This window comes from Coenobita brevimanus, chromosome 30 (assembly GCF_032717465.1).
Source record: "Coenobita brevimanus isolate Jiangsu-jjx chromosome 30, ASM3271746v2, whole genome shotgun sequence".
NCBI classification, from domain to species: Eukaryota; Metazoa; Arthropoda; class Malacostraca; order Decapoda; family Coenobitidae; genus Coenobita; species Coenobita brevimanus.
In genome coordinates this window covers 43,189,671-43,214,305 of record NC_136983.1, presented here as the reverse complement: position 1 = coordinate 43,214,305, position 24,635 = coordinate 43,189,671, and the positions used below count along the sequence as shown (strand labels likewise).

The 24,635-nt window shown below is 43.0% G+C and overlaps 1 protein-coding gene across 1 annotated transcript in view; it reads right to left on the bottom strand.

Annotated features, from left to right (window-relative positions):
* Positions 1–2,500: 2,500 nt before the first annotated feature.
* LOC145395189 (uncharacterized) overlaps positions 2,501–24,635 on the bottom strand; it is a 44,654-nt gene continuing 22,519 nt past the window's right edge. Inside the window, exons 6-7 of the mRNA XM_080268878.1 lie at positions 5,116–5,242; positions 2,501–2,546 (exon numbers count right to left, since the gene is read on the bottom strand). Of these exons, the coding sequence (XP_080125004.1) occupies positions 2,501–2,546; positions 5,116–5,242 (173 nt within the window). The remainder of the gene's footprint in view (positions 2,547–5,115; positions 5,243–24,635) is intronic.

Sequence of the window (24,635 nt, the reverse complement as noted above, 5' to 3'; positions counted from 1 at the left end):
GGAAAAGAGGGAGAGAAGGGAAGGTGGAGGGAAGGAAAAAAGGAGGGAGAAGGGAGGGGAGAGGAGGGAGAGAGGGAGGGGGAGGAGGGGAGGGGAGGGGAGGGGGAGGGAGGAGGAAACACCAGATGGCCGGTGTTATAGAAAGAGTCTAGGTAGAGGGAGGGAGGGAGGGGTGAAGGGAGGGAGGGGAGGGGAAGGGAAGGAAAAGGAGGAAGGGGAGGGGGAGGGAGGAGGGGAAAAGAAAGGATGGAAGGGAGGGGGGGTATGATTAGGCTGGGGGGAGAGAGAGAGAGAGTGAATGTGGATGGTTGAGAAGGGAAAGGAAGAGGTAGAGGGGGAGAGGAGAAGAGGGTAAGGGGAGGAAAGAGGAAGGGGGAGGAAAGAAGAGGGGAGGGGCGAAGTGTGGGGAGGAAGAGGGGGGAGTTAGAGAAATAGATTTTATCAGTACAAGATATATAATTATGTCTATCTATCAACCTATCTACACACACAGATAGATAGATAGACAGATAGATAGATAACACGAGCCACATCATAAAACATCTCGGGAATGAAGGATAGATATATTTGTCTATCTATCCATCTACACACACACAGATAGATAGATAGATAGACAGATAGATAAACACACGTCACATTACAATATATTTTAAGGATAATATACAACTCAAAAAAGGAAGAAAATTTTATTGGTGTAGGGATATAAAAAAAAAAAGATAAAAAAGAGACTAGAATATATATAGTAAAAATATATATATAAAAAGGTATAGAAAATGGAAGGCATGATTGACCAGGTGTGTGCAGGTGAGAAAACTAATTAACCCCTTCAGTACGATGGCATGTTTCATTCTTGCTCCAATCTGATGGTTTTAGAGCTTGAGGGAGTATAATAATAATAATAATAATAATAATAATGGTAATGATAATACAATAATAATAATAATAATAATGGTAATGATAATAATAAAAATAATAATAATAATAATAATAATAATAATAATAATGGTCATGATCATAATAATAATTAATAATAATAATAATAATAGTGATGATACTAATAATAATTAAGTTCATTGTGACTTTTATTAACTTTAGGTTGATAATAATAATAATAATAATAATAATAATAATAATAATAATAATAATAGACATGGAAGGTATAATTAACAAAGTGATAAAAATTAATCCACTTTACTATGACCTCCGTTTAGCGATAGTCTTGCTTCCGCTATCCGATGTTATTCAGGAACAAACCATCGTACTGAAGAGGCTGATCTACATTGGGTGCTAATCTACACTACATTAAAAGGTATAGTACAAATCCCTACACTGTATCATAACAAACACTATATTACATTATATACACAAAGATAATAATAATAATAATAATAATAATAATAATAATAATATAATGTTTGGTGATTAAGGCAGCAACAGTCCATTATTATTATTCCCTTCAATGCCATGACGTTTTGTATTTATTTATTTATTTATTCATTTTGCCTTCAGACGATTTTATTCTTTGATTTTTTAACAATTCATTATGATGTGGCAGGGGTAAACCGGCTCTGCTGTCGGGCCCTGCTGCAGATGTCGCTGGAATCCACTGCGCAGTTGACCCTCGTGCGGTGCGGTGCGGTGAGGAGCGGTCCCTTCTCCCCTTACAGGCTAAGGTACGAGTCAGTGTGTGTGTGTGTGTGTGTGTGTGTGTGTGTGTGTGTGTGTGTGTGTGTGTGTGTGTGTGTGTGTGGATCACCATTAACCTCTTCTTCTTCCGGGTGACTTTTCGAACTGGAGAGTGTATGTGAGTGAGGTGAAGCGGGGTAGAGGGAGAGGGAGACCGAGGATGAGGCGGAGTGATGGAGTGGAGAGGTATATGAGAAAGGGAGAGGGGGTAAGTTGGAGGGAGAGCAATAAAATGGCAGGGGACAGGATGACATGGAGGCGATCTGTTTGTGGCCACCCCTTGTGGGATTAAGGCGTCTGACGAAAGACAACTAGAGAGAGAGAGAGAGAGAGAGAGAGAGAGAGAGAGAGAGAGAGACAGACAGACAGACAGACAGACAGACAGATGGATAGATAGACAGACAGACAGACACAAAATCATCTAAAAACCAGCAAAAAAAAAAAAAAATGCGTCATGGGACTGAAGAGGTGACAAAAATGGCGTCCGAATCATAATTAAAATATTGATATAAACATTATTTCCCCAACCTGTCTTCAAGTATTATTATTATCATTTTAAAGTGTTTATTTTGTTACATTATTGCTTATCAGTATGGTTGGTACAGGAATACAGTGGTGCTACAGAATTACAGCCACTCTCTCTCTCTCTCTCTCTCTCTCTCATTTTGTATATATATATTTAGGGTAAGTGAAGGTGAATTGTATTGCTTGTATTTCTCTCTCTCTCTCTCTCTCTCTCTCTCTCTCTCTCTCTCTCTCTCTCACACACACACACACACACACACACACACACACACACACACACACAAATCCTTTAATTCATCTTGTCCAGCTCATCACAAGACTTGGATTTTGAGGATCTGAAAAAGAAAAAAAAAGTCAAAGAATTATTACCAATTATATTTTTGATTATTTTTTAAATATATAAAACTAAGATAGAAGTAGAAAAGAGTCAATATAGTCTTTTATTAATATATATTTAGGCAAAGTTTCATTTTTTTTTCATTGAGGTGGTACTGTGATGTAGGGGGAAGTGAGAAGTAAGGTTAATAATAATAATAATAATAATAATAATAATAATAATAATACCAGTAGTTGCTGTACTTGTTTTTGTAGTGTTGTAGTAGTAGTAGTGGTAATTGGAGTAGTGTAGTAGTAGTAGTAGTGGTAAATATAAAAACAACAATAATAATAATAATAATAGTAGTAGTAGTAGTTGTAGTAGTAGTAGTAGTTGTTGTAGTAGTAGTAGTAGTAGTAGCAACCTCCGGGCCATGTAAGCGTGAACCCAGTGGACTGCAGGCTGAAGTTACCCCTATTCCGCAGCCCCCCATACTCCTTTCGGGGGATAGGGAGGGCACTGAGGGACGTTTGTATACCCGGGCAGCTCCACCACCCTACCCCCTCAGTGCCACCATGTGAAGGCGTCCCTCTGCAGCGGGGTTAACGACACCTGGGTCTTCCTGTCATCTTTATTCACCTGAGGCCGCTTTCCCTTGGTCTGAGAAGGCTCCCAACACCTCTCCCTTAGTACTTTCATTTTTTACTTAAACACAAAATTTCAATATTCGTTTTGTTTTTTAGTTCCTACTTATTTATATATATATATATATATATATATATATATATATATATATATATATATATATATATATATATACACACACACACACACACACACACACACTACATGTGAGAAAGGGGTGTGTGGACTGGGGGGGAGGGCAGTGAGATGGAGGGGGACAGGGCGACGTGGAGGCGATTTGTTTGTGGCCACCCCGTTATAATCTCTCTTCATTATACATAACGTGCATATAATCTGAACGTGCCAGAGGTAAGCTAATAAGAAACAGGTGCCAGGGAGCCTACTAAGTCCACACAGGCTTTGAACTTCCGTATCCCCCCCCCCCTTACATATTCCCAGTGCATTGCTTCATCAGTATTGCCGCCTCGTGTTGGGTCTCCGCCTCCCGAGTCTAAAGTTCCCTAGCACCTCCTCCTAAGCGATTTAGTTTGCTTATTACACGTTGCCGTCCTCTGCTGCGTCACTTTAATCAATTTAATATCACCAACCTCAGCATAAACAAAGCAGAAAAGGAAATTAGCCAGTCGTGCACAAAAATAAATCGCTAAGGAAGAGGTGTTAAGGAGCTTTCTTCACTTTCCCTTTGGTTACTCGAAATGTTACCAATACTTTCCCGTTTTTGACACTTACTAACAACTCATTAACCTTTCTAACGACACTGAGGTGGTTTGGCCATGTGGAGAGGATGGAGAGTGAGAGACTGACGAGGAGAGTGTATGTGAGTGAGGTGGAGGGGGGGAGAGGGCGGGGGGAGGCCAAGGATGCGATGGGGGATGGAGTGGAGAGGTATATGAGAGAGGGTGTGTGTGAGCTGGGAGCAGGGCAGTGAAATGGCGGGGGACAGGGCGACATGGAGGCGATTTGTTTGTGGCCACCCCTTACGGGATTAAGGCGTCTGGCAATAGATAGATAGACAAATTATAGGAGTCGCATTAATTCTTCCAGTTTATAAGGTTTTTCATAAATTTAATATAATCGTGTACATGAGGTAAAAATAAATAATTAAATAAATAAATAAGTAAATACACAAATAAATAAATAAATAAATCAAAGAAGACGTCAGGCTAAGCGAGAGGGCAAAGAAGAGAATATTATTGGCATATATGGTTTGTGTTGTGGAGGCGAAACAGGAAAGAGTTTGTCTGTAACAGTATTTTATCTCCCATCTTCCCTCCCTCTCTCCTTTCCTCCTTATATCATCCCTCCTTCCCTCCCTCTTCTATCCCCCCACCTTCCCTCCCTCTCTCTCTCTTCCTCCCTCTCCCTCTCATGCTCCTTCACCCCCTCTTTCCTTCATTCACTTTTCCTCACTCACGTATCTGTAACAGTACTAATTTTATCTCTCATCCTCCCTCTTCCCCTCCCTCTCTCCCCCTTCCCTCGCTCTCTCCCATCTATCCTTCCCCCCCCCCGTCCATCCTTCCCATCCTCTCTCTCACTTTCTCTAATTCTCTCACTATAAAACTTCAATGGAGATTTAAACACCTAGATGTCTCAGCTTTCTCTCTCTCTCTCTCTCTCTCTCCTTGTCTGTCTCTAGCCCTATCCCTGTTCCTCTCTGTCTGTCTGTCTCTATCTCTGCTGCTATCTCTCTCCCTGTCTGTCTGTCTGTCTGTCTATCTCTCCTCTCTCTCTCTCACTAACTCTCCCTCCCACTCTCTCTCTCTAACCTCCCTCTCACTCGCCGACTCCCTCTCTCACTCACCTGGAGCTAGATCGCCGCCCAATATGCATATTCACCTTTCCTGCCCTAATTGACGTAAACACCTGGATAGCTTCAACTCTCTCTCTCTCTCCCTCTCTCTCTCACTCCCTCTCACTCGCTCACTCCCTCTCTCACTCACCTGGAGCTACATCGTCGGCCAATGTGCATGATCACCTTTCCCGCCCTAATTGACTTAAACACCTGGATGGCCTCAGCGTGACTCAGGCCGGCCAGCGACTCCCCATTCACCGCCAAAATCTCGTCACCTGCAAGAGAAAAAATGAAAATGAAAAAATGAAAGAACAGTACCCACAAAAAATGAAAAAATTAATCAACGGTACAGAGAAAAAATCGAAAAAAATGAAAAAAAAAAAAAAATGAAAGGATGGCGCAGAAAAAATGAAAGGATGGGAGAAAAAAATAAAAAGAAAAAATGAAAAAATGAAAGTATGGCAGAGAAAAAAATCGAAAAAAATGAAAAAATGAAAGTATGGTAGAGAAAAAAATCGAAAAAAATGAAAAAATGAAAGTATGGTAGAGAAAAAAATCGAAAAAAATGAAAAAATGAAAGTATGGTAGAGAAAAAAATCGAAAAAAATGAAAAAATGAAAGTATGGCAGAGAAAAAAATCGAAAAAAATGAAAAAAATGAAAGTATGGCAGAGAAAAAAATCGAAAAAAATGAAAAAATGAAAGTATGGCAGAGAAAAAAATCGAAAAAAATGAAAAAAATGAAAGGACGACACGGACGAAAAAAAAAACGAAAACAATGAAAAAAAAATGAAAAAAATGAAAGGACACGGAGGAAAAAAAATTGAAAACAATGAAAAAATGATTTTTGAAAAAATAAGAAATAAAAATGAAAGGACGGTACGGGGGAAAAAATGAAAAAGTGAAACTGTACTGTGGAAAAAATGAAAATGAAAAAATGAGAGAATTGTACTGCGGAAAAAACTGAAAAAACTGAAATGACGGTGCAGAGAAATGAACAAATGAAAATGAAAAAAATGAAAGAATGAAAGGATGGTAGAGAAAAAAAAATGAAAAAATGAAAGAATGAAAGGATGGCAAAGAAAAAAAATGAAAAAATGAAAAAATGAAAGGATGGTTGGACGAAAAAAAAATTGAAAACTATGAAAAAAATGAAAATTAAAAAATAAACAAAAATGAAAGGACGATACTGTGGAAAAAACTGAAAAAAAATGAAAAATGAGACAACGATACGGTGGAAAAAAACTGATTAAAGGACGGTACAGAGAAAAAAAAAAAAAAAAAAAAAGGAAATGAGAAAATGAAAAGACGGTACCGAGAAAAATGAAAGGACAGTACGGAGGAAAATTAAAAAAATGAAAAATGAAAAACAAAAAATGAAAAAATAACGAAAAATGAATAAATGGAAAAATGAAAAAATGAAAAAAATGGAAAAATGGAAAAATGAAAAAATGACAAAATGAAAAAATGGAAAAATGGAAAAATGAAAAAATGAAAAAAATGAAAAAATGAAAAAATGAAAAAATGGAAAAATGAAAAAATGGAAAAATGAAAAAATGAAAAAATGGAAAAATGAAAAAATGGAAAAATGAAAAAATGGAAAAATGAAAAAATGAAAAAATGGAAAAATGAAAAAATGAAAAAATGAAAAAAAATGAAAAAAATTAGAATGAAAATTAAAAAATGTATAGAAAAAAATTAAGGACGGAACGGGAGAAAAATGAAAAAAAATGAGTCAAAAAACATCTAAAGCTGAGGTATCTTGTTTTGATTTTTTCTTGGGGGGATTAATTTTGTAGGTTCCTGGCCTTGGGTTCCTTCTTTCTTGCATAAAAAAATGATGACAAGAAAATGGAACAGCAGGAAGGAAAAAGTAGATAGATAACTAGATAAACAGATAGATAAACAATGATAAGGTTTGATAGATGATTTTCACATCGTCTGATTTTGTGTGTCCTCAAAGAAAGAAAAAAATAAAAGAAATGACACGAAGGAAATGGAAGGAAGGAAGGAAGGAAGGAAAGAAGGAAGGAAAGGGAGGAAGGAAGGACGGAAGGAAAGAAAGGGAGGAAGGAAAGAAGGAAGGAAGGAAAGCAGGAAAGGGAGGAAGGTAAGAAGGAAGGAAGGAAAGAAAGGGAGGAAAGAAGGAAGGAAGGATGAAAGGATGGAAAGAAGGAAAGAAGGGAGGAAGGAAAGAAGGAAGGAAAGAAAAGGAGGAAGGAAAGAAAGGGAGGAAGGAAGGAAGGGAGGAAGGTAAAAAGGAAGGAAGGAATGAAGGAAAGAAAGGGAGGAAGGAAAGAAAGGAAGGAAAGAAGGCAGGAAGAAAGAAAGGAAAGAAAGGAAGAGAGGAAAGGAAGGAAGGAAGGAGGGAGAGAAAGACTGATGGAAGAAAAACAACACGGAGGAATGGAGAGAAAAGGGAAGAAAGGAGGTAGAAAGGGAGGAAAGAAAGAAGGTAGGAAGGAAGGAAGACAGAATACAACGAAGGGGAAAGAAAATGGGAGGGAGGGAGAGAAAGAAGAAAAGGAGGAGGGAGGGAGTGGAGGAGGGAGGGAGGGGGGAGGGAAGAAAGGAGGAAGGGAGGGGCGCATCAAGGGCGTGTGAACCCCCCCTCCCCCTGAAGGAGCCCCAGGAAAGGAAAAAAAAAAAAAAAAGATAGTAGACAAAGGGACAGCAGTGAACCGTTCCCTGGGAGAGCCATCACCCTCTCTCTCTCCCTCTCTCTTTCTTTCTCCTCCTCTCACCTTTCCAAATACCTATTCCCCTTCCCCCCTCCTCTCTCTCTCTCCCTCTCCCTCTCTTCCTTTCTCCTTCCTCTCACCTTTCCAAATACCCATTCCCCTTCCCCCCTCCTCTCTCTCTCTCTCAACAGCTTCCATTATTCCTTCCCTCCCTCTCTCCTCCCCTCCCCCTCCCTCCCCCACTCTACCCCCTCCCTCTTTTTTCCCCTCCACTGCTCTCTTTAGACTTCTCTCCTACCTCCCTCCCCTTTCTCTCTCTCCCCTACCCCTCTCCCTACTTCCTCCCAATTTCTCTCTCTCTCTCTCTGTTTCTATCTACATTCTTCTCACACTCACTGCAGGGAGGGGAGGGGAGGGGAGGGATGTGGAAGGGGAGGGGAGGGGATGTGGAAGGGGAGGGGAGGGGAGGGGAGGGGGGAGAGGAGGGGAGGGCGGAGGGGAGGGGAGGGGAGGAGGGGAAGGAAACGAAAAATTATATGCATGCAATGAAATAATAATAATAATAATAATTATAATAATCAGTAAAAATATGAAAAAGAATGAGAGAGAGAGAGAGAGAGGGAGAGAGCGAGAGAGAGAGAGAAAGAAAAACACAGCGAAGGAGTATGACATGCTGCAAAAACACGAAAACAAAGAAAACATAGAAAGGTGAGAAAGACAAGATGACAAGACAATGGTGACACAAGGAAGGAAAACAAGGAAAAAGTAAAACCAGGGATTAGACAAAGGGAGGAGGTGAGCCGGGACCATGGCCGGGACAAGATTGAGGGGAGGGGAGGGGAGGGGGAGAGAAAGGAAATGATTACAGGAAAGTGAGGGAAAGGGAAGAGAAAGGAACGAGAGAGAGAGAGAGAGAGAGAGAGAGAGAGAGAGAGAGAGAGAGAGAATGATTAAAGGAGTGAGAGAGAGAGAGCCAAGACAGGTGCAGAGAGAGAGAGAGAGAGAGTAAGGGCTAAAGTGCGGTACTACGAGTGAGTGAACGAGATAATTGGCCTCCTGTTGTTAAGGTCGCATTGTCTATGACACCTGGGCCAAAAATGACCCTTATGGCACGTCGCGGAGTTTTAGAGAGAGAGAGAGAGAAAGAGAGAGAGAGAGAGAGAGAGAGAGAGAGAGAGAGAGAGAGAGAGAGAGAGAGAGAGAGAGAGAAATCCACATGTGTATGAGACATGAACGAAACAGGTCCTGCGTGTCCATCTCCACATCCATGACTTTAAGACTTCCAGAAGGGGTTTGGCAGGCCGTAAGACTATCACACTGGAGTCTTAAAATTTCCAGGACCTAACTCACTTTCCAGGGCTAACTTCCATGAGATTTCCAGGCCTTACTTCCTCGTATACAACTGAAAATCTGGAGTCATCGTTGGCCCGTCGCTCCATGTTAAATTAGTGTCCCTTACCTGTGATATAATAAGGTGTTCAAGTACAAAATGTCCTATGTTGAAGCTTTCTAGTCTGTTTTAATAATAATAATAATAATAATAATAATTGTTTTTATGTGAGCACAGCGTTTATTAGGGAAAAATGCCCAATTTTTTACATATTCATGGTGAGTCGACAATGAGGTTAATGAAATGGTCAAACTGGAACACTTAAACATACTGTACTGAAATTGTTTTTTGTGTGTACAATTCTTCCTTCCATCCTCTGACCTGCCTTGACCTGTGTGAGTTGGGATGATCTCAGGGCAATCCACCTTCCGCCTCAGCCACTATAAAGCCACTATCCGATGGGGACCCGTGGATGTCCAAACTTGCCGTGGATGTCCAAATCTGCCGTGGACATCAAACTTGCCACGGATGTCCAAATCTGCCGTGGACATCCAAATTTACTGCTGCTCCCGTGTCGTGGAAAGCCAAGCGCGGAATGCCCCCAGACTCATTCTTGGACGTCTACGCTCACCGTCACCGTCCAAAACTCCATAGTCCCCTAATTCTCTACAGAGAGTATCCCTGGCTGTGGCTGAGAGTACAGAGAGCAAAAACAGAGGTGGTGGGTCTTGCTACACCCCTCCTTCGGCAACGCATAGTTATACACAGTCAGTGGCCACAAACTTGAGCATAAAGTGTATAACAAAACAAGGTGGTGTGTCTTGCCATCTTGAACTCCTCCTCTGTCTTCCTGCAGAGGCCTCTTGCTCTTGCAGGGTGAGGACTGCAATGCCCACTGCAAGTCATCAGCTGGTTCACGTCCACTGTTGGTGATAGGCACGTCGACTGCTAGGGAGAGACCAACTGTGTGTAAATTCGATAAAGAAGAAGGTGGCACTGGACGCCGTGTGATGGGAAGCGCTGATCCTGGACATCCACTCTGTTCTGCACACATGCGTACAGTGTCTCCGAGTGGACTTAAGGACTCCTGACCACAATACCTGCCACCAAAATATTCGAATCGTCCACCATTACCTTAACTACGTGCAAGGTTCCGTGACCATATACATTACCACAAAGTTCCTCTCTGTCGCGGTCCACTGCCACACACACACACACACACACACACACACACACACACACACACACACACACACACACACACACAACTTTCACTTTTTCCGTCTAGTGGCCACGAGATGGAGAAAATGCCCTGCTTATGACGCAAATTACAACTTTCTTTAATCTCACCTGATGCTGTTTATCAGGCATTGCAACACACACACACTCACACACAAAATCACACTCTGCCACTTTCTTTTTCTCAGTCGATGATTTTCCCTCTCAGGCTGAAACACCCACACCCACACACACACAAACTTATACCACAGTCTCTAGATTAAATTCCTTACTTAGGTCACTTCTCATCTACATCTTAATCTCAGTATCACCTCCTTATCATTTTCACTTTTATTACAAACTCCTTCACTGATTTTTTTATTTAATTTGTTTTTCCTTCCTCTACTCACCTGTGAAAAAAAGATGGAAGGGTTAGATTCTTGCCATCTCCTTGGTTACTAGTCAAATCAATCGTCCAATCTGACTACACCTGGCCATCACCTGAGCTGCTAGGAGTTTGGAAAATTTCTCGAGTGGCAGTAATATTGAAACAAAGGTCCTCGTACTGAAGTGGTCGATATTCTCTTTTCTTGAGAGAGAGAGAGAGAGAGAGAGAGAGAGAGAGAAATCAAGGTAATACTGTGGTGTAATGACAAAAAAATAAAAAATAAAATGATGATGAAAGACGGTGGTGGTGATGATGGTAATGATAATGTGATGATGATGATGAGGATAATGAAGATAAAGGTGATGATGATGATGATAATGATGATGATGATGACAGTAACAAAGATGATGATGATGATGATGATGTGATGATGATGATGATGATGTGATGATGATGATGATGATGGTGATGATGATGTTAACTCCCCTTCACTACATTCCGTTCCCTCCCCATTCTCTACACCCTCCCCCCCCCAAACACCCTACCTGTCCCCCACTACACACCCCATCATTACCATCATCACCTCCCATCATCATCTGACATTAATAACAAGTCACCTTCCACCATCACCATCAACACTACAATCTGGTCCTTCACAGCATCACATTTTCCACATCACTATCATCATCATAATCATCACCATCACCATCATCATCATCACCACCATCGCTACCATCATCATTCTCAACATCCTGTCATCATTATTCTCAACATATCATCATCATTCTCAACATCTCATCATCATCATCATTCTCAACATCCCATCATCATCATTCTCAACATCCTATCATCATCATTCTCAACATCATCTATCATCATCATTCTCAACATCTCATCATCATCATTCTCAACATCTCATCATCATCATTCTCAACATCCTCTATCATCATCATCATTCTCAACATCCCATCATCATCATTCTCAACATCCTATCATCATCATTCTCAACATCATCTATCATCATCATTCTCAACATCCCATCATCATCATTCTCAACATCCCATCATCATCATTCTCAACATCCCATCATCATCATTCTCAACATCCTATCATCATCATTCTCAAAATCCTATCATCATCATCATTCTCAACACCCTCCATCATCAATTCTCAGCAAGCTCAATCACCAATGCTCATTATTCTTAGTCTATCAGTAATTGTAAGGCTTCTCTCTCTCTCTCTCTCTCTCTCTCTCACACACACACACACACACACACAAATACCGCCACTAATGTTCCGGTATTGGTAACGCAAAAGCATCAAAGGATCATTTTTCACCTTTCACTCCGGAACCTGTCCCACGCACCCCTCCCCCAACTCACTCACTCAACTATCTACCTATGTCTTACCTACCTCACTCACTCACTCAACTATCTACCTATGTCTTACCTACCTCACTCACTCACTCAACTATCTACCTATGCCTTACCTACCTCACTCACTCACTCAACTATCTACCTATGTCTTACCTACCTCACTCACTCACTCAACTATCTACCTATGCCTTACCTACCTCACTCACTCAACTATCTACCTATGCCTTGCCTACCTCACTCACTCACTCAACTGTCTACCTATGTCTTGCCTACTTCACTCACTCACTCAACTATCTACCTATGTCTTGCCTGCCTCACTCTCACTCAACTATCTACCTATGTCTTGCCTACCTCACTCACTCACTCAACTATCTACCTATGTCTTGCCTACCTCACTCACTCGATCAACTATCTACCTATGTCTTGCCTACTTCACTCACTCACTCACTCAACTATCTACCTATGTCTTGCCTACTTCACTCACTCACTCACTCAACTATCTACCTATGTCTTGCCTACCTCACTCAACTCTCTACCTATGTCTTGCCTACCTCAGTCACTCAACTATCTACCTATGCCTTACCTTACTCACTCACTCAACTGCCTACCTATGTCTTACCTACCTCACTCACTCAACTATCTACCTATGCCTTACCTACCTCACTCACTCAACTATCTACCTATGTCTTACCTACCTCACTCACTCAACTATCTACCTATGCCTTACCTACCTCACTCACTCAACTATCTACCTATGTCTTGCCTACCCCACTCACTCACTCACTCAACTATCTACCTATGCCTTGCCTACCTTACTCACTCACTCAACTATCTACCTATGTCTTACCTACCTCACTCACTCACTCACTAATCAAAGTGGAAAGAGAGGGCGGCTGTGTACAATGATAGTCTCTCATGGATATCAATGTAGTAATGTTTGAGTTTTTCGAGATGCCCTTTTAGTCTCTCTCTCTCTCTCTCTCTCACACACACACACACACACACACACACACCTCACAACCCCCTCCCTAGTGCCCACCCTGACCCCCACCTCGCATTTCTCACTCACCTTCCTTCACCTTCACTACTCATACTCACCTTCCTATCGCTTTTCTCACTCTTCATACTCACCTTCGCTCATGCCTTCCCTCTCCCTCATCCTCACTCATACTGATATACTCTCACCTCATCCTCACTCTCCTGCTCTCTCCATACGTAGCTACACTCCTCGCTCTCATCTTCTTACCCTCACTTTCACGTCATCCTCACTCATTTCTCTCTCTCTCTCTCTCTCTCTCTCTCTCTCTCTCTCTCTCTCTCTCTCTCTCTCTCTCTCGCAACCTCACTCACTCACGCATTTTCAGTAACTCACTCATCCTCATCCTCGTCTCACCATCCACTCACTTCATCTACCAAAACGGTCAATTTAACAACTCCCTGACGCCGCATCCTGTGAGGGGTAGCCCAGATAAAAAGGCCTCCAACGATGTCTACGTTATAAGGATGAATCACACTTACATACTAAAATTTGTTTTCATTTGACGGAACTGGGCCACTCCTATTACTTGGAAATTAAGCTGTGATTGCATTATGTTCCATGAGCCTTTGTGACAAGAATGAGTCTCCTTGGTTACTGGTCAAAATCAACCCTCCAGTCTGACTACACCTGGCCATTAACCGAGCTAAAAGAGGTTAGGGATCTTTGTTAGGTTAAAGTAAAGGCGTTATAATATTCTACTCATATTAACCGCTTTCGTAGGTGGTGGAGACTATCATCCACTCACTTGATGTAGTGCTGCCTACTTCTTCCACCGCATTTATCAGTCTGTTTCTGTGTCTACCCTCTTCTCTTCCTACTTCTTCATTTCCCCTCTGCCTCTTCTTACTACTCTTCGTTTTACTTCAGGTAGTTCTGTACGAGTGACAAGCCTAATGGTTTCATGTAGCCCAAGAAACCATTTACAACGCTGGGTGGTAACCATATAACGGGGTGATGTGGAGCTTTCTATGGCACCCCCACTGGAAGAAGAGACGTAAATGCGGCGTACACACAGGAACTAAACAAACTTGGAATGATCGAGACCAACAAATAGGTACTCGAATTGAAGTAGTTTTCTCCAGTCCAGTCACTTCTCTCTCTCTCTCTCAGTACTGGCGGGGTGGTGACGCGGTGGTAAGGCAGGTAGCAGCGTTAATGACAGGTCTTGAGTTCGAAGCCAGGCATAAAGGCTGACCTCTGGCTTCTGTACTGCACGACTCCTCTTCCTCTTCCTCCTCCTCTTCCTCTTTTCCACACTACTTCTCTTCCTGTACCTTCTATTCGTCTTCATTCTCTCCTATCCCCCACGACTCTTCCTCTTCCTTATTTTTCTCTTCCTTCCTCCTCCTCCTCCTCCTCCTTCTTTCCCTCTTCCCTCTTCCTTATTTCTCTCTTCCTTCCTCCTCCTCCTCTTTCGTCTTTCCCTCTTCCCTCTTCCTTCCTCCTTCTTTTCCTTCTCAACTTCCCTGCTATTTTATTTCTTCCGTGCTCCATTACAAGAGAGAGAGAGAGAGAGAGAGAGAGAGAGAGAGAGAGAGAGAGAGGAGAAATATTAATCCAGCTACAACAAACAACGATGAAAAAACGAAGCAATTTAATCCGTTCCTAATCCCTCCCTATAAATCCGCTGACCACTGCCATCCTTAATCCTATCTATCTATCTATCTATCTATTGCCAGACGCCTCAATCCCGTTTGGGGTGGCCACAAACAAATCGCCTCCAAGTCACCCTGTCCCCCGCCATTTCACTGCCCTGCTCCCAACTCACACCCCCCTCTCTCATATACCTCTCCACCCCATCCCTCCATCTCATCCTCGGCCTCCCCCTCCCTCTTTCCCCCTCCACCTCACTCACATACACTCTCTTCGTCAGTCTTTCACCCTCCATCCTCTCCACATGGCCAAACCACCTCAGTATGTTCCTTATAACGCTTCCTATCACATCCACATCAACACCACAACGCTCCTTTATATCCTCATTCGTCAGCCTGTCTCTCCATGTGACTCCACAGGCTCCTCTTAAATAACTCATTTCCACTGCTCTCACTCTTGACTTGTGTCCTTCCAACAACGTCCAAGCTTCACTTCCGTACGTTAGAGTTGGTATCACAATACTGTCATGTAGTAACTTTTTCACTTCCATGCTCACTTCCCTGTTTCTTATCACTGCTTTCAAAGAACCAGCAACCTTTCTTCCCTGCTGTACCCTTTCAAGCACTTCACCCTCCAAACTTCCATCCTTACTCATCACACTACCCAAGTACTTAAACGTACTCACATTTTCCAATTCCTCACCATCCAACCTCGCTGTACATTCACTGACTTCACCTCTCTCAAAGACCATCACTTTACTCTTCCCTACATTCACCTTTAGATTCCGTTTCTTACACACTCTCCCAAACTCATCCACCAAGCCTTGCAGCTCCCCTTCATCTTCACTCAACAACACAGTATCATCTGCAAACAACAGCACAGGGAGTTTCCAAACACTATTCTCTCTCACCAGGGCCACTCCAACATCCACTACCCTACCTTGTTCCTCTTTTATTACCCCATCCATGTACAGATTGAACAACCATGGAGACATGACACATCCCTGTTTCAACCCAACTTTCAAAGAGAAAAATTCACTTAGTTCACCATCCACACGCACTGCAGCCTTCGCACCATCGTACATACTCTTCACAGCATTCAACAACTTCCCATCTACTCCATATATTCTTAACACTTTCCACAATCCTAGTCTATCCACCCTGTCATATGCTTTCTCCAAATCCATGAAAGCCGCATACAACTTCTTTCCCTTCTCTAGAAACTTTTCCACTAAAGATCTGAGAATGAATATCTGATCTACACAACCTCTTCCCTTCCTAAAGCCTCCCTGTTCTTCTCCAACTAATTCCTCTGTTCTTTCTCTAACTCTGTCAATAAGTATCCTACCATACACTTTTCCTATTATACTAAGAAGACAAATGCCCCTATGATTACCACACACTTCTTTTTCCCCTTTTCCTTTGTACAAGGGAATAATTATACCTGACTTCCAATCCTCCGGGACTCTACCTTCCTCCCAGGCCAATCTGCACATCTTCCACATCCATTCTACTACTATCTCTCCCCCATGCTTCAGCATTTCACCACACACTCCATCAATTCCTGGGGCTTTCCCTGATTTAACTTTCTTCATTGCTTCCACAACTTCTATCCTACTGATTTCTTCCTGTCTTCTCACCTCCCTCCTTCTCCCAGCCATTCCCCAGCCACTTATACTCGCATTACTTCCATCCTCCACGTTCAACAATTCCTTAAAGTGTTCTCTCCATCTGCTCACTTTTTCTCCCTTCTCCACTAGTAATCTACCATTTTTATCTTTCACTTCCCTGCTAACTTCACTTCCACCCTGTCTTACTCTTTTCACCTCTCTCCAGAACATTTTCTTACAGTCCCTCCACTTTACACTCAAATTCCTTCCAAATTCCTCATCCACTCTCTTCTTACTCTCTCTTACTAATCTTTTCACCTCTCTCTTTCTTTCTACATATAACTCTCTCTTCCGCCTCTCAACCTCTTCCACGCCCCTATTCCTCATCCATTCATTGTATGCTTTCTTCTTTTGTGCCACAGCCTGTTTCACCTCTTCAGTCCACCACGCTGTTCCTTGCACCCCCCTCCGTCTTCTCTTCCTTCCACACACCACATCACATGCTGCACATATTTCTTCTGTAAATATTCTACACACACCTTCCACGTCCCCCATCTGCTCCAATTCATATTTGCCCAATCGTTCCTCCACTTCTCTCTTATACTCTGCCTTTTTCTCATCCTCTTGTAACCTTTCCACTCTCCTTGCAACTACTCCTTCCTCTTGTCTTTCCCTTCTTCTGTTCCTCCATCTTACTTGCATTCTAATTCTGGCCACCACCAAGTAGTGGTCAGAAAGTCCACTCCCCCAACCTCTATAAACTCTTGCATCCAATATACATCTTCGCATCCTTTCATCGACACACATATAATCAATCATTGCCTTCCTTTCATTCAGTTCACCACCCACCCTTCTCATTACTCGCCATGTATACCTGTGGATCCTTTTATGCCTGAAGAGGGTATTGGCTATCACCAACCCCCTCCCAGCACAAATGTCCACTAACGCACTGCCATTCTCATCTATCTCAGCAGGCACACCCCACTCACCAACTATTCCATCCACCTTCACATTCCCAACTTTACCATTCATATCACCAATCAAAAACACTCTCTCATTCCTTCCAAACTTTTCCATGCACACTTCTACATTTGTCCAGAACTCTTCTCTCACTCTTCTAGCACGATCTTGCGTTGGTGCATACACACACACAATCGCCCACATTTGTATTCCAACTTTCAACTTTACCCACACAATCCTTGATCCAACTGATCCATACTGTCTTATGCTCCTCTTCCATCTTTTACTCACAACTATACAAACTCCTTCCTTAATCCTCCCAGTCTAATTTCTCCAGGTAATCCATAGACCCAATTAACCTGGTGTCAATTTCCACCTTGATTTAGCTACCTGAAGACGATTTCCTTAAGCTCCCTGAGGTTTTTCGAGAGGGAGGGTTTAGATTCAGCCTACATTAACCTGTACACACTCATTTTTATCTCTCTCTCTCTCTCTCTCCCTCTCTCTATTCTCCGGCTTCTTCTCTCCTTCCATATCACTCTTTCATATTTCCTTCCTTCCTTCCTTCCTCTCTTATCCTCTTTCCTGCCTCTCCCCCTCCCTCCCTCCCTCCCTCTCTCTCTCCCTCCCTCTCCCTCTCTCTCTCATTACGCCTGGAGGTGGCGAGATAATACCCTCGAAAAGAAGAGACAGAAAACAGTATCAAATATTCACTTCAAATTTCCTCACCATTACTATCCTCACTACTAAACCTTCCCGTCCTCTAATACTACTAATCTCTGGACCAATTACTACTACTACTACTACTACTACTACTACTACTACTACTATTTAAGGAGGAGGGAAAGAGGATGGAGAGAAGTGAGGGAAGGATGGAGGTCTATGTATTCAGATACCTCAAAATGATCGACCCTTCATTTTGGCTTTATCTTCAAATTTATCAGGAAAGGAGGGAATTTCGAATGTGTCCAGCACTTTAGTCAGTCTCTCTCTCTCTCTCTCTCTCACACACACACACACACATTCAAAGCGTCATCAGTCATGCTTAGCGCCCATCACAAGGCCCTATCCTGACTTTCTCCCTAACACCTCTTCCTTAGTGATTTATTTCTGGATATGGCTGGTTAACATCCTTTGTACGCTATTTTTGCAGAACATGGCGACACTGGAAGGATCTATGCCACACAGATGAGGGCGGTAAAATGTATGACAAAATAAATCGCTTAGGAAGAGATTTTACGGTGTTTAGCTAAAAGGCTTCGCGGTTGGCTGCAGAGGAGGAGGAGGAGGAGGAGGAGGAGGAGGAGGAGGAGGAGAGGAGGAGGAGGAGGAGGAGGAGGAGGAGGAGGAGGAGGACGACGACGACGACGACGACGATGATCGGGAGGAGGAGGAGACGATGATGATGATGATGACGATGATGACGATGACAAAGAGGAGGAGGGGGAGGAGGCTGACGGGGAGAATGATGATGATGATGATGATGATATGATGATGATAAAAGAAGAGATGGAGAAAGGAGAGAAAAGACAAAGAACACAAGACATGACAAAATAAAAGACTAAGCCGAGCAAAACTCTCTCTCTCTCTCTCTCTCTCTCTCTGTTGATAAAGAGGGAGGTAAAGAAATGAAGACTGGGAGGGAGGATTAAGAGTCTGTCCTCTCTCTCTCTCTCTCTCTCTCTACGGTTGGCTGGAGTAAAGGATAAGAAGAAGAAGAAGAAGAAGAAAGAGGAAGAAGAAGAAGAAGAAGAAAGAGGAAGAAGAAGAAGAAGAAGAAAGAGGAAGAAGAAGAAGAAGAAGAAGAAGAAGGAAGAGGGAAGACTGAGGAAAAGTGAGATGAATGAAGTGATGGGAGAAAAACTGAAAAAATGAGAGAGAGAGAGAGAGAGAGAGAGAGAGAGAGAGAGAGAGAGAGAGAGAGAGAGAGAGAGAGTTTCCCGTGGGTTTTGTCCTTGGCAGTGACCCCCTCCTCCCCTCCCCCTCTTATTTCCTGCTCGTGTGTGTGTGTGTGTGTGTGTGTGTGTGTGTGTGTGTGTGTGTGTGTGTAGAAAAGAGCAAGTAATCTTATCATGCACCTCTCTCTCTCTCTCTCTCTCTCTCCAGGCATTTAACCCCATAACATTTCAACTGCCCGGGTGAGAGAGAGAGAGAGAGAGAATGAAAACGAAAAAAATCTAGACCGAACGAACAAATACGAAAACCAAAATATTTCGCTTCTAAAAATAATCTAATATTTAACACATACCAAAATATATCGTTCAGGTCAATGGAAAAAAAAATATACATCGTCTTTCATTAACTAAGCCACCTGTGTCTAAATACTTCGCTCATGTCTAAACATTTCGCTCGTCTAAATACTTCGCTCATGTCTAAACATTTCGCTCATGTCTAAATACTTCGCTCATGTCTAAACATTTCGCTCATGTCTAAATACTTCGCTCATGTCTAAACATTTCGCTCATGTCTAAATACTTCGCTCATGTCTAAACATTTCGCTCATGTCTAAATACTTCGCTCATGTCTAAACATTTCGCTCATGTCTAAATACTTCGCTCGTCTAAATACTTCGCTCGTCTAAATATTTCGTTCATCTAAGTATTTTGCTCATGTCTGAATATTTCGCTCATGTCTGAATATTTCGCTCGTTTATTTCGCTCATCTAAATATTTCGCTCATGTCTAAACATTTCGCTCAGGTAATTCAAAACGTCAGGTATTCGCCAAAATTCTTCGTCTGAGTGATATAAATCGAAAGGGGATATGGTACACGTGTCAATATATTTCGCTGTGTGTGTGTGTGTGTGTGTGTGTGTGTGTGAACCATAATTATCCCACACACACTTGTACATGCACACATATATCATCATCCTTGTCATTAACACACATACTCCTCTCTCTCTCTCTCTCTCTCTCTCTCTCTCTCCTTTTTCTGGGAGCGATACCGTGACGCAACACCTGCTGAGAGAGAGAGAGAGAGAGAGAGAGAGAGAGAAACGGAAGGGGGACGAGATGAGTTAAGGTCAGGATGGGCGTGAGAAAGGGCCGTGGGTGAGAGAGAGAGAGAGAGAGAGAGAGAGAGAGAGAGAGTGTGTGTGTGAAGCGGTGTGTAGTGATGCAGGACGTGGATGGAGAAGAGTACGGTGTCACTCAACTTTTCCTTTTCAGACGACACTGTTTCACCCAGAGGCAATAATTCGAACCAGAGGAAGTGCATATTGCTTTCACTAACCCATCCGCAGCTCTAGATCCTTCCGACGTTAAACAAATTCGTGTAGTGACAGACAGACGCTGAAGAAACACATAAATGCGGGATTACATGAGGTTTCGCTGAAGTGAAGCATCATACGAGGCTTCACTCAAATGAAACACTGCTTGCGAGAATCTTTAGGTTGTGTATTACTGACCGGGCCGCTCCTACAGACGCTCCCGCATCTAAAATACATCACTATAGCGGAATGGTGAACCCCGACATGAGAGGGACAACTCCAACACATTCAGAACGTAGAGAGAGAATGATGAGAGTGGGATGTGGTGGTGGTGGTGGTGTATGGATGTGTGATGGTGGTGTGTGGTAATGTGTAGTGGTGCTGGTGTCGGTGGTGTGTGGTAGTGTGTAGTAATGCTGGTGTAAGTGGTGGTAGTGTGTAGTGGTGATGATGGTGATGGTGGTGTGTGGTGGTGGTGGTAGTGTGGTGAGGGAGTCAGCGTCTTCCCCCTCACCTGCTGGCGGTGGTGTCAAGCGGAACATTAACCCGGAGGGCACGATGTTCACGGCGTGTCACGTGCCAACAGGTATCACACTTGTCTGACACTCATTTCATTTCCATCTGGCCAAAAGCTCACTTCCATTAGGCCAAAAGCTCACTTCCATCTGGCCAAAAGCTCACTTCCATTAGGCCAAAAGCTCACTTCCATCTGGCCAAAACTCACTTCTTTCTTCCACGCATTATTTTCGTCGCTCAATATCGCATCGAAATACACTTCTTTTTATAAATCCCTAAAGAATATACCCCAAAAATCCCTAAAATAAATCCTTAAAATAAATCCCTAAAGAACACGCACATCCGGTCACGTAATCTGAGTCTAATTTGCTTTCCCTAATTTTCCTCCAGTGGCCTTGATTAACCTCGGAAGTTATTGAAAAAAAGAGGGAAAGACAAGGAAAAAACAGTCTTTCTTTAGTCACTGGAAACTTTCTCCATTAACCATTAAATTTCGGATGGCGTTAAATAGTCGAGTCTCCCGCCAAAATTTTGAAATCCTGATGTTTGTAATCCGTTTTCTTTTTCCTCTTTCTTTCGCATCTTACCTCCTTCAACACGGTGTTATTTATTTCCATTATCGTACGTATATGAGAGAGAGAGAGAGAGAGAGAGAGAGAGAGAGAGAGAGATTATGCAGGCTTCTGAGGTGGAGCCAGGATTCCAGGGGCTTGAATAGCGTGTGAATGAATGTGTGGCCCATTTCATTGTGTATCGTACTGACGGTCTGTGTGTGTGTGTGTGTGTGTGTGTGTGTGTGTGTGTGTACCACCACGAGAACGAGGCCACGCGAGACGCCAAGATGCAGCAGGTGTCGACGATGCGAGATACCACGTCACGAGGACACGGGCCAGCGACGACGGAAGTGACGGATTGGACACACACACACACACACACACACACACACACACACACACACACTCCACTTTCTCCGTAGACAAAACAAGGGCGACAAAAAAACAAGATTCCAGATTTTCCAAGATGCTCACCAATCACTACACGCACGGATGCCTCGCTACTTTCCTCTCTCTCTCTCTCTCTCTCTCTAAAACCACACGAGAATGCATAAAATTTCGGCTCCTATCAATGAGAAAGCGAGATGCAGACAGAGAAAAATTGGAGATATACAATTTGAAGTATTTCCTGGGATTGGATGGAACAGGCGAAGCGACGCCCAAAGGAGAGTAAATAACATATCTATTGGTTAATTTTTAAGTATTTATACGGTAGATAAAAAGGAATTAAGGTGTCAGAGATTGAACAGGAAAGAAAAAGAAAGATATGATGATGATGATTATGATGATGATGGTGATGATGTTGATGATGATGATTATGATGACGTTGATGTTGATGATGATGTTTATGATGATGATGGTTGCCGTCAGTCACTCCACGCACGCCTGCCTCCTCCTTCCGCCCTACCTGCCTTCCTACCTACCTGCCTGCCTTCCTTCCTTCCTTCCTTCCTGTCTGTATACTTCCCTACCCTTCTCTTACCTACCTCCTCGCCACACACACACACACACACACACACACACACACACACACACACTCATAAAAAAATAATCACACAAGGAACAGCTGCATTAGAAACTATAAATCAAAACACACACACACACACACACACACACACACACACACACACACACACACACACACACTGTTAACCACGACAATGACACACGCACGCATACACACGCAAAAAAAGAAATTCGCAGCTGCAGCGCCTCGCAGTAAAAACTAAATCTTCAAAATAACACACACTGGTGGCGAGAAATCACAGGCAATCACAGGGAAAATAACGATACAAATAAACCACCACCTCAAATCACACCAGGATCTATGTAGGCTACGTAAATAACTGCAATAACTAACGCAGGAGTGGACGTACATAATGACCTGTATGTATGTATGTATGTATGTATATGTATCTATGAATGTATGCATGTGTGTATGTGTATGTATGTATGTGTGGAAACCTGACGTCACTGTGCACTTACATACACTACCACACCCCACACTGCCACACCTCATATATATCTCAAGTCACACTGTCATACTTAGACACACACACACACACACACTCTCTCTCTCTCTCTCACCACCCTGCTCAAAAGGTTCCCCTGGAGATCGTGAACTTGGTGATTTGAGTTCATACACTCCCCCCCCTTCCCTCCCCAACACGCACCCCACCCACCCCCTCCCCCTACCCTCCCTCCCCACTCACCTCTACCCTCACCCATCCTTCCCTCCAATCCCTCCCCACTCACCCCTACCTCCTCACCCTTCCCGTTCTCCCCCTTCACCTCTAACCTCCCATCCTACCTCCCTCCCCACTCACTCCTGACCCTTAACCCTACCCTCCCCCTTCACCCACACCACTCAACTCTACTCCCTTCACCTTCCTTCACAAGCACCCCTACTTCCTCACCCTACCCTCCCTCTTCGCCCTTCCCACGCACCCCTTCCCATCACCTCTCCCCACCCTCAACAACCACCTCTAACCCGCCCCTTCAACTCCCTCCCATCAACCCACACCTAACCCACCCACCCCAGCACACACGTAAAGGGCTGGGGGGAACAGTCTTGCGGGCTTCCGCGCGTGGGTTCCTTCTTCCTCGCATCAAATAATAATAATAATAATAATAATAATAATAATAATAATAATCAGTGGAGGATGTAGTGTGAGTGACGTGGACTGTGAGATACTGAAATGAAAGTGTAAGTACTATGATTCATCCGTTTTAATTAACCATACATATTCGTCCTTTTGCACCTTATTTCACGTATCTCAATGGCCCACGTCACTCGTCGGGAATGGAAGCTCCCTAACACCTTCTCCTGTGCGATTTGGTCTGCTTATTTTCACCGTACTATCCTCTTCTATGTTACATACATCCTTCCAACATCGCCACACTCTGCATAGGTACAAAAGGATATCAGCCAGCCTTGTTCAAAAATAAATCGCTAAGGAAGAGGTGTTAGGGAGCCTCCTTACCCGACGAGAATACGGGCTCTAAATCCTATCCACAGCACTTCTTCGTGACTAGCACCATAACAGATAAGATAGTGCATGATATTGTTAAGAAAGGGGTTATGCATGAGTTTTTTCCACACCATTTCATGCACGCCAAACCATGCAAGAGGTTTACGCATCACTGCACGAGACAGAGAGAGAGAGAGAGACAGAGAGAGAGAGATACTGCATGTGGAGTATGTGTTTGTATGCTTATGTTCTCTCTCTCCCTGTGTGTGTGTGTGTGTGTGTGTGTGTGTGTGTGTGTGTGTGTGTGTGTGTGTGTGAGTTAGTCTCAATAATGCTTTCTTCAACATACATATTCACCAACCTGTTTCCTCACACACACACACACACACACACACACACACACACACACACACACACACACACACACACACACACTCACTTTACTACACTTATTTTCTCTCTTTCTCTCTCTCTCTCTGACACACACAATCCCACACTCACTCTCTCCCACACTCTCACTCACTAAATTACCCTTTCACGCTTCTTGCACACAACCACAGCCTTCATCTCAAATATATTTCTCCAACTCTCTCTCCCTCTCACACACACACACACACACACAGACACACACACACACATAAAACATTAAAAAATCATTGTTCTGAAGGGAATATGGTGATGTGGTGTGTTGTGGTGTTGACTTGGTTCTTGATATATAGGTGTGGT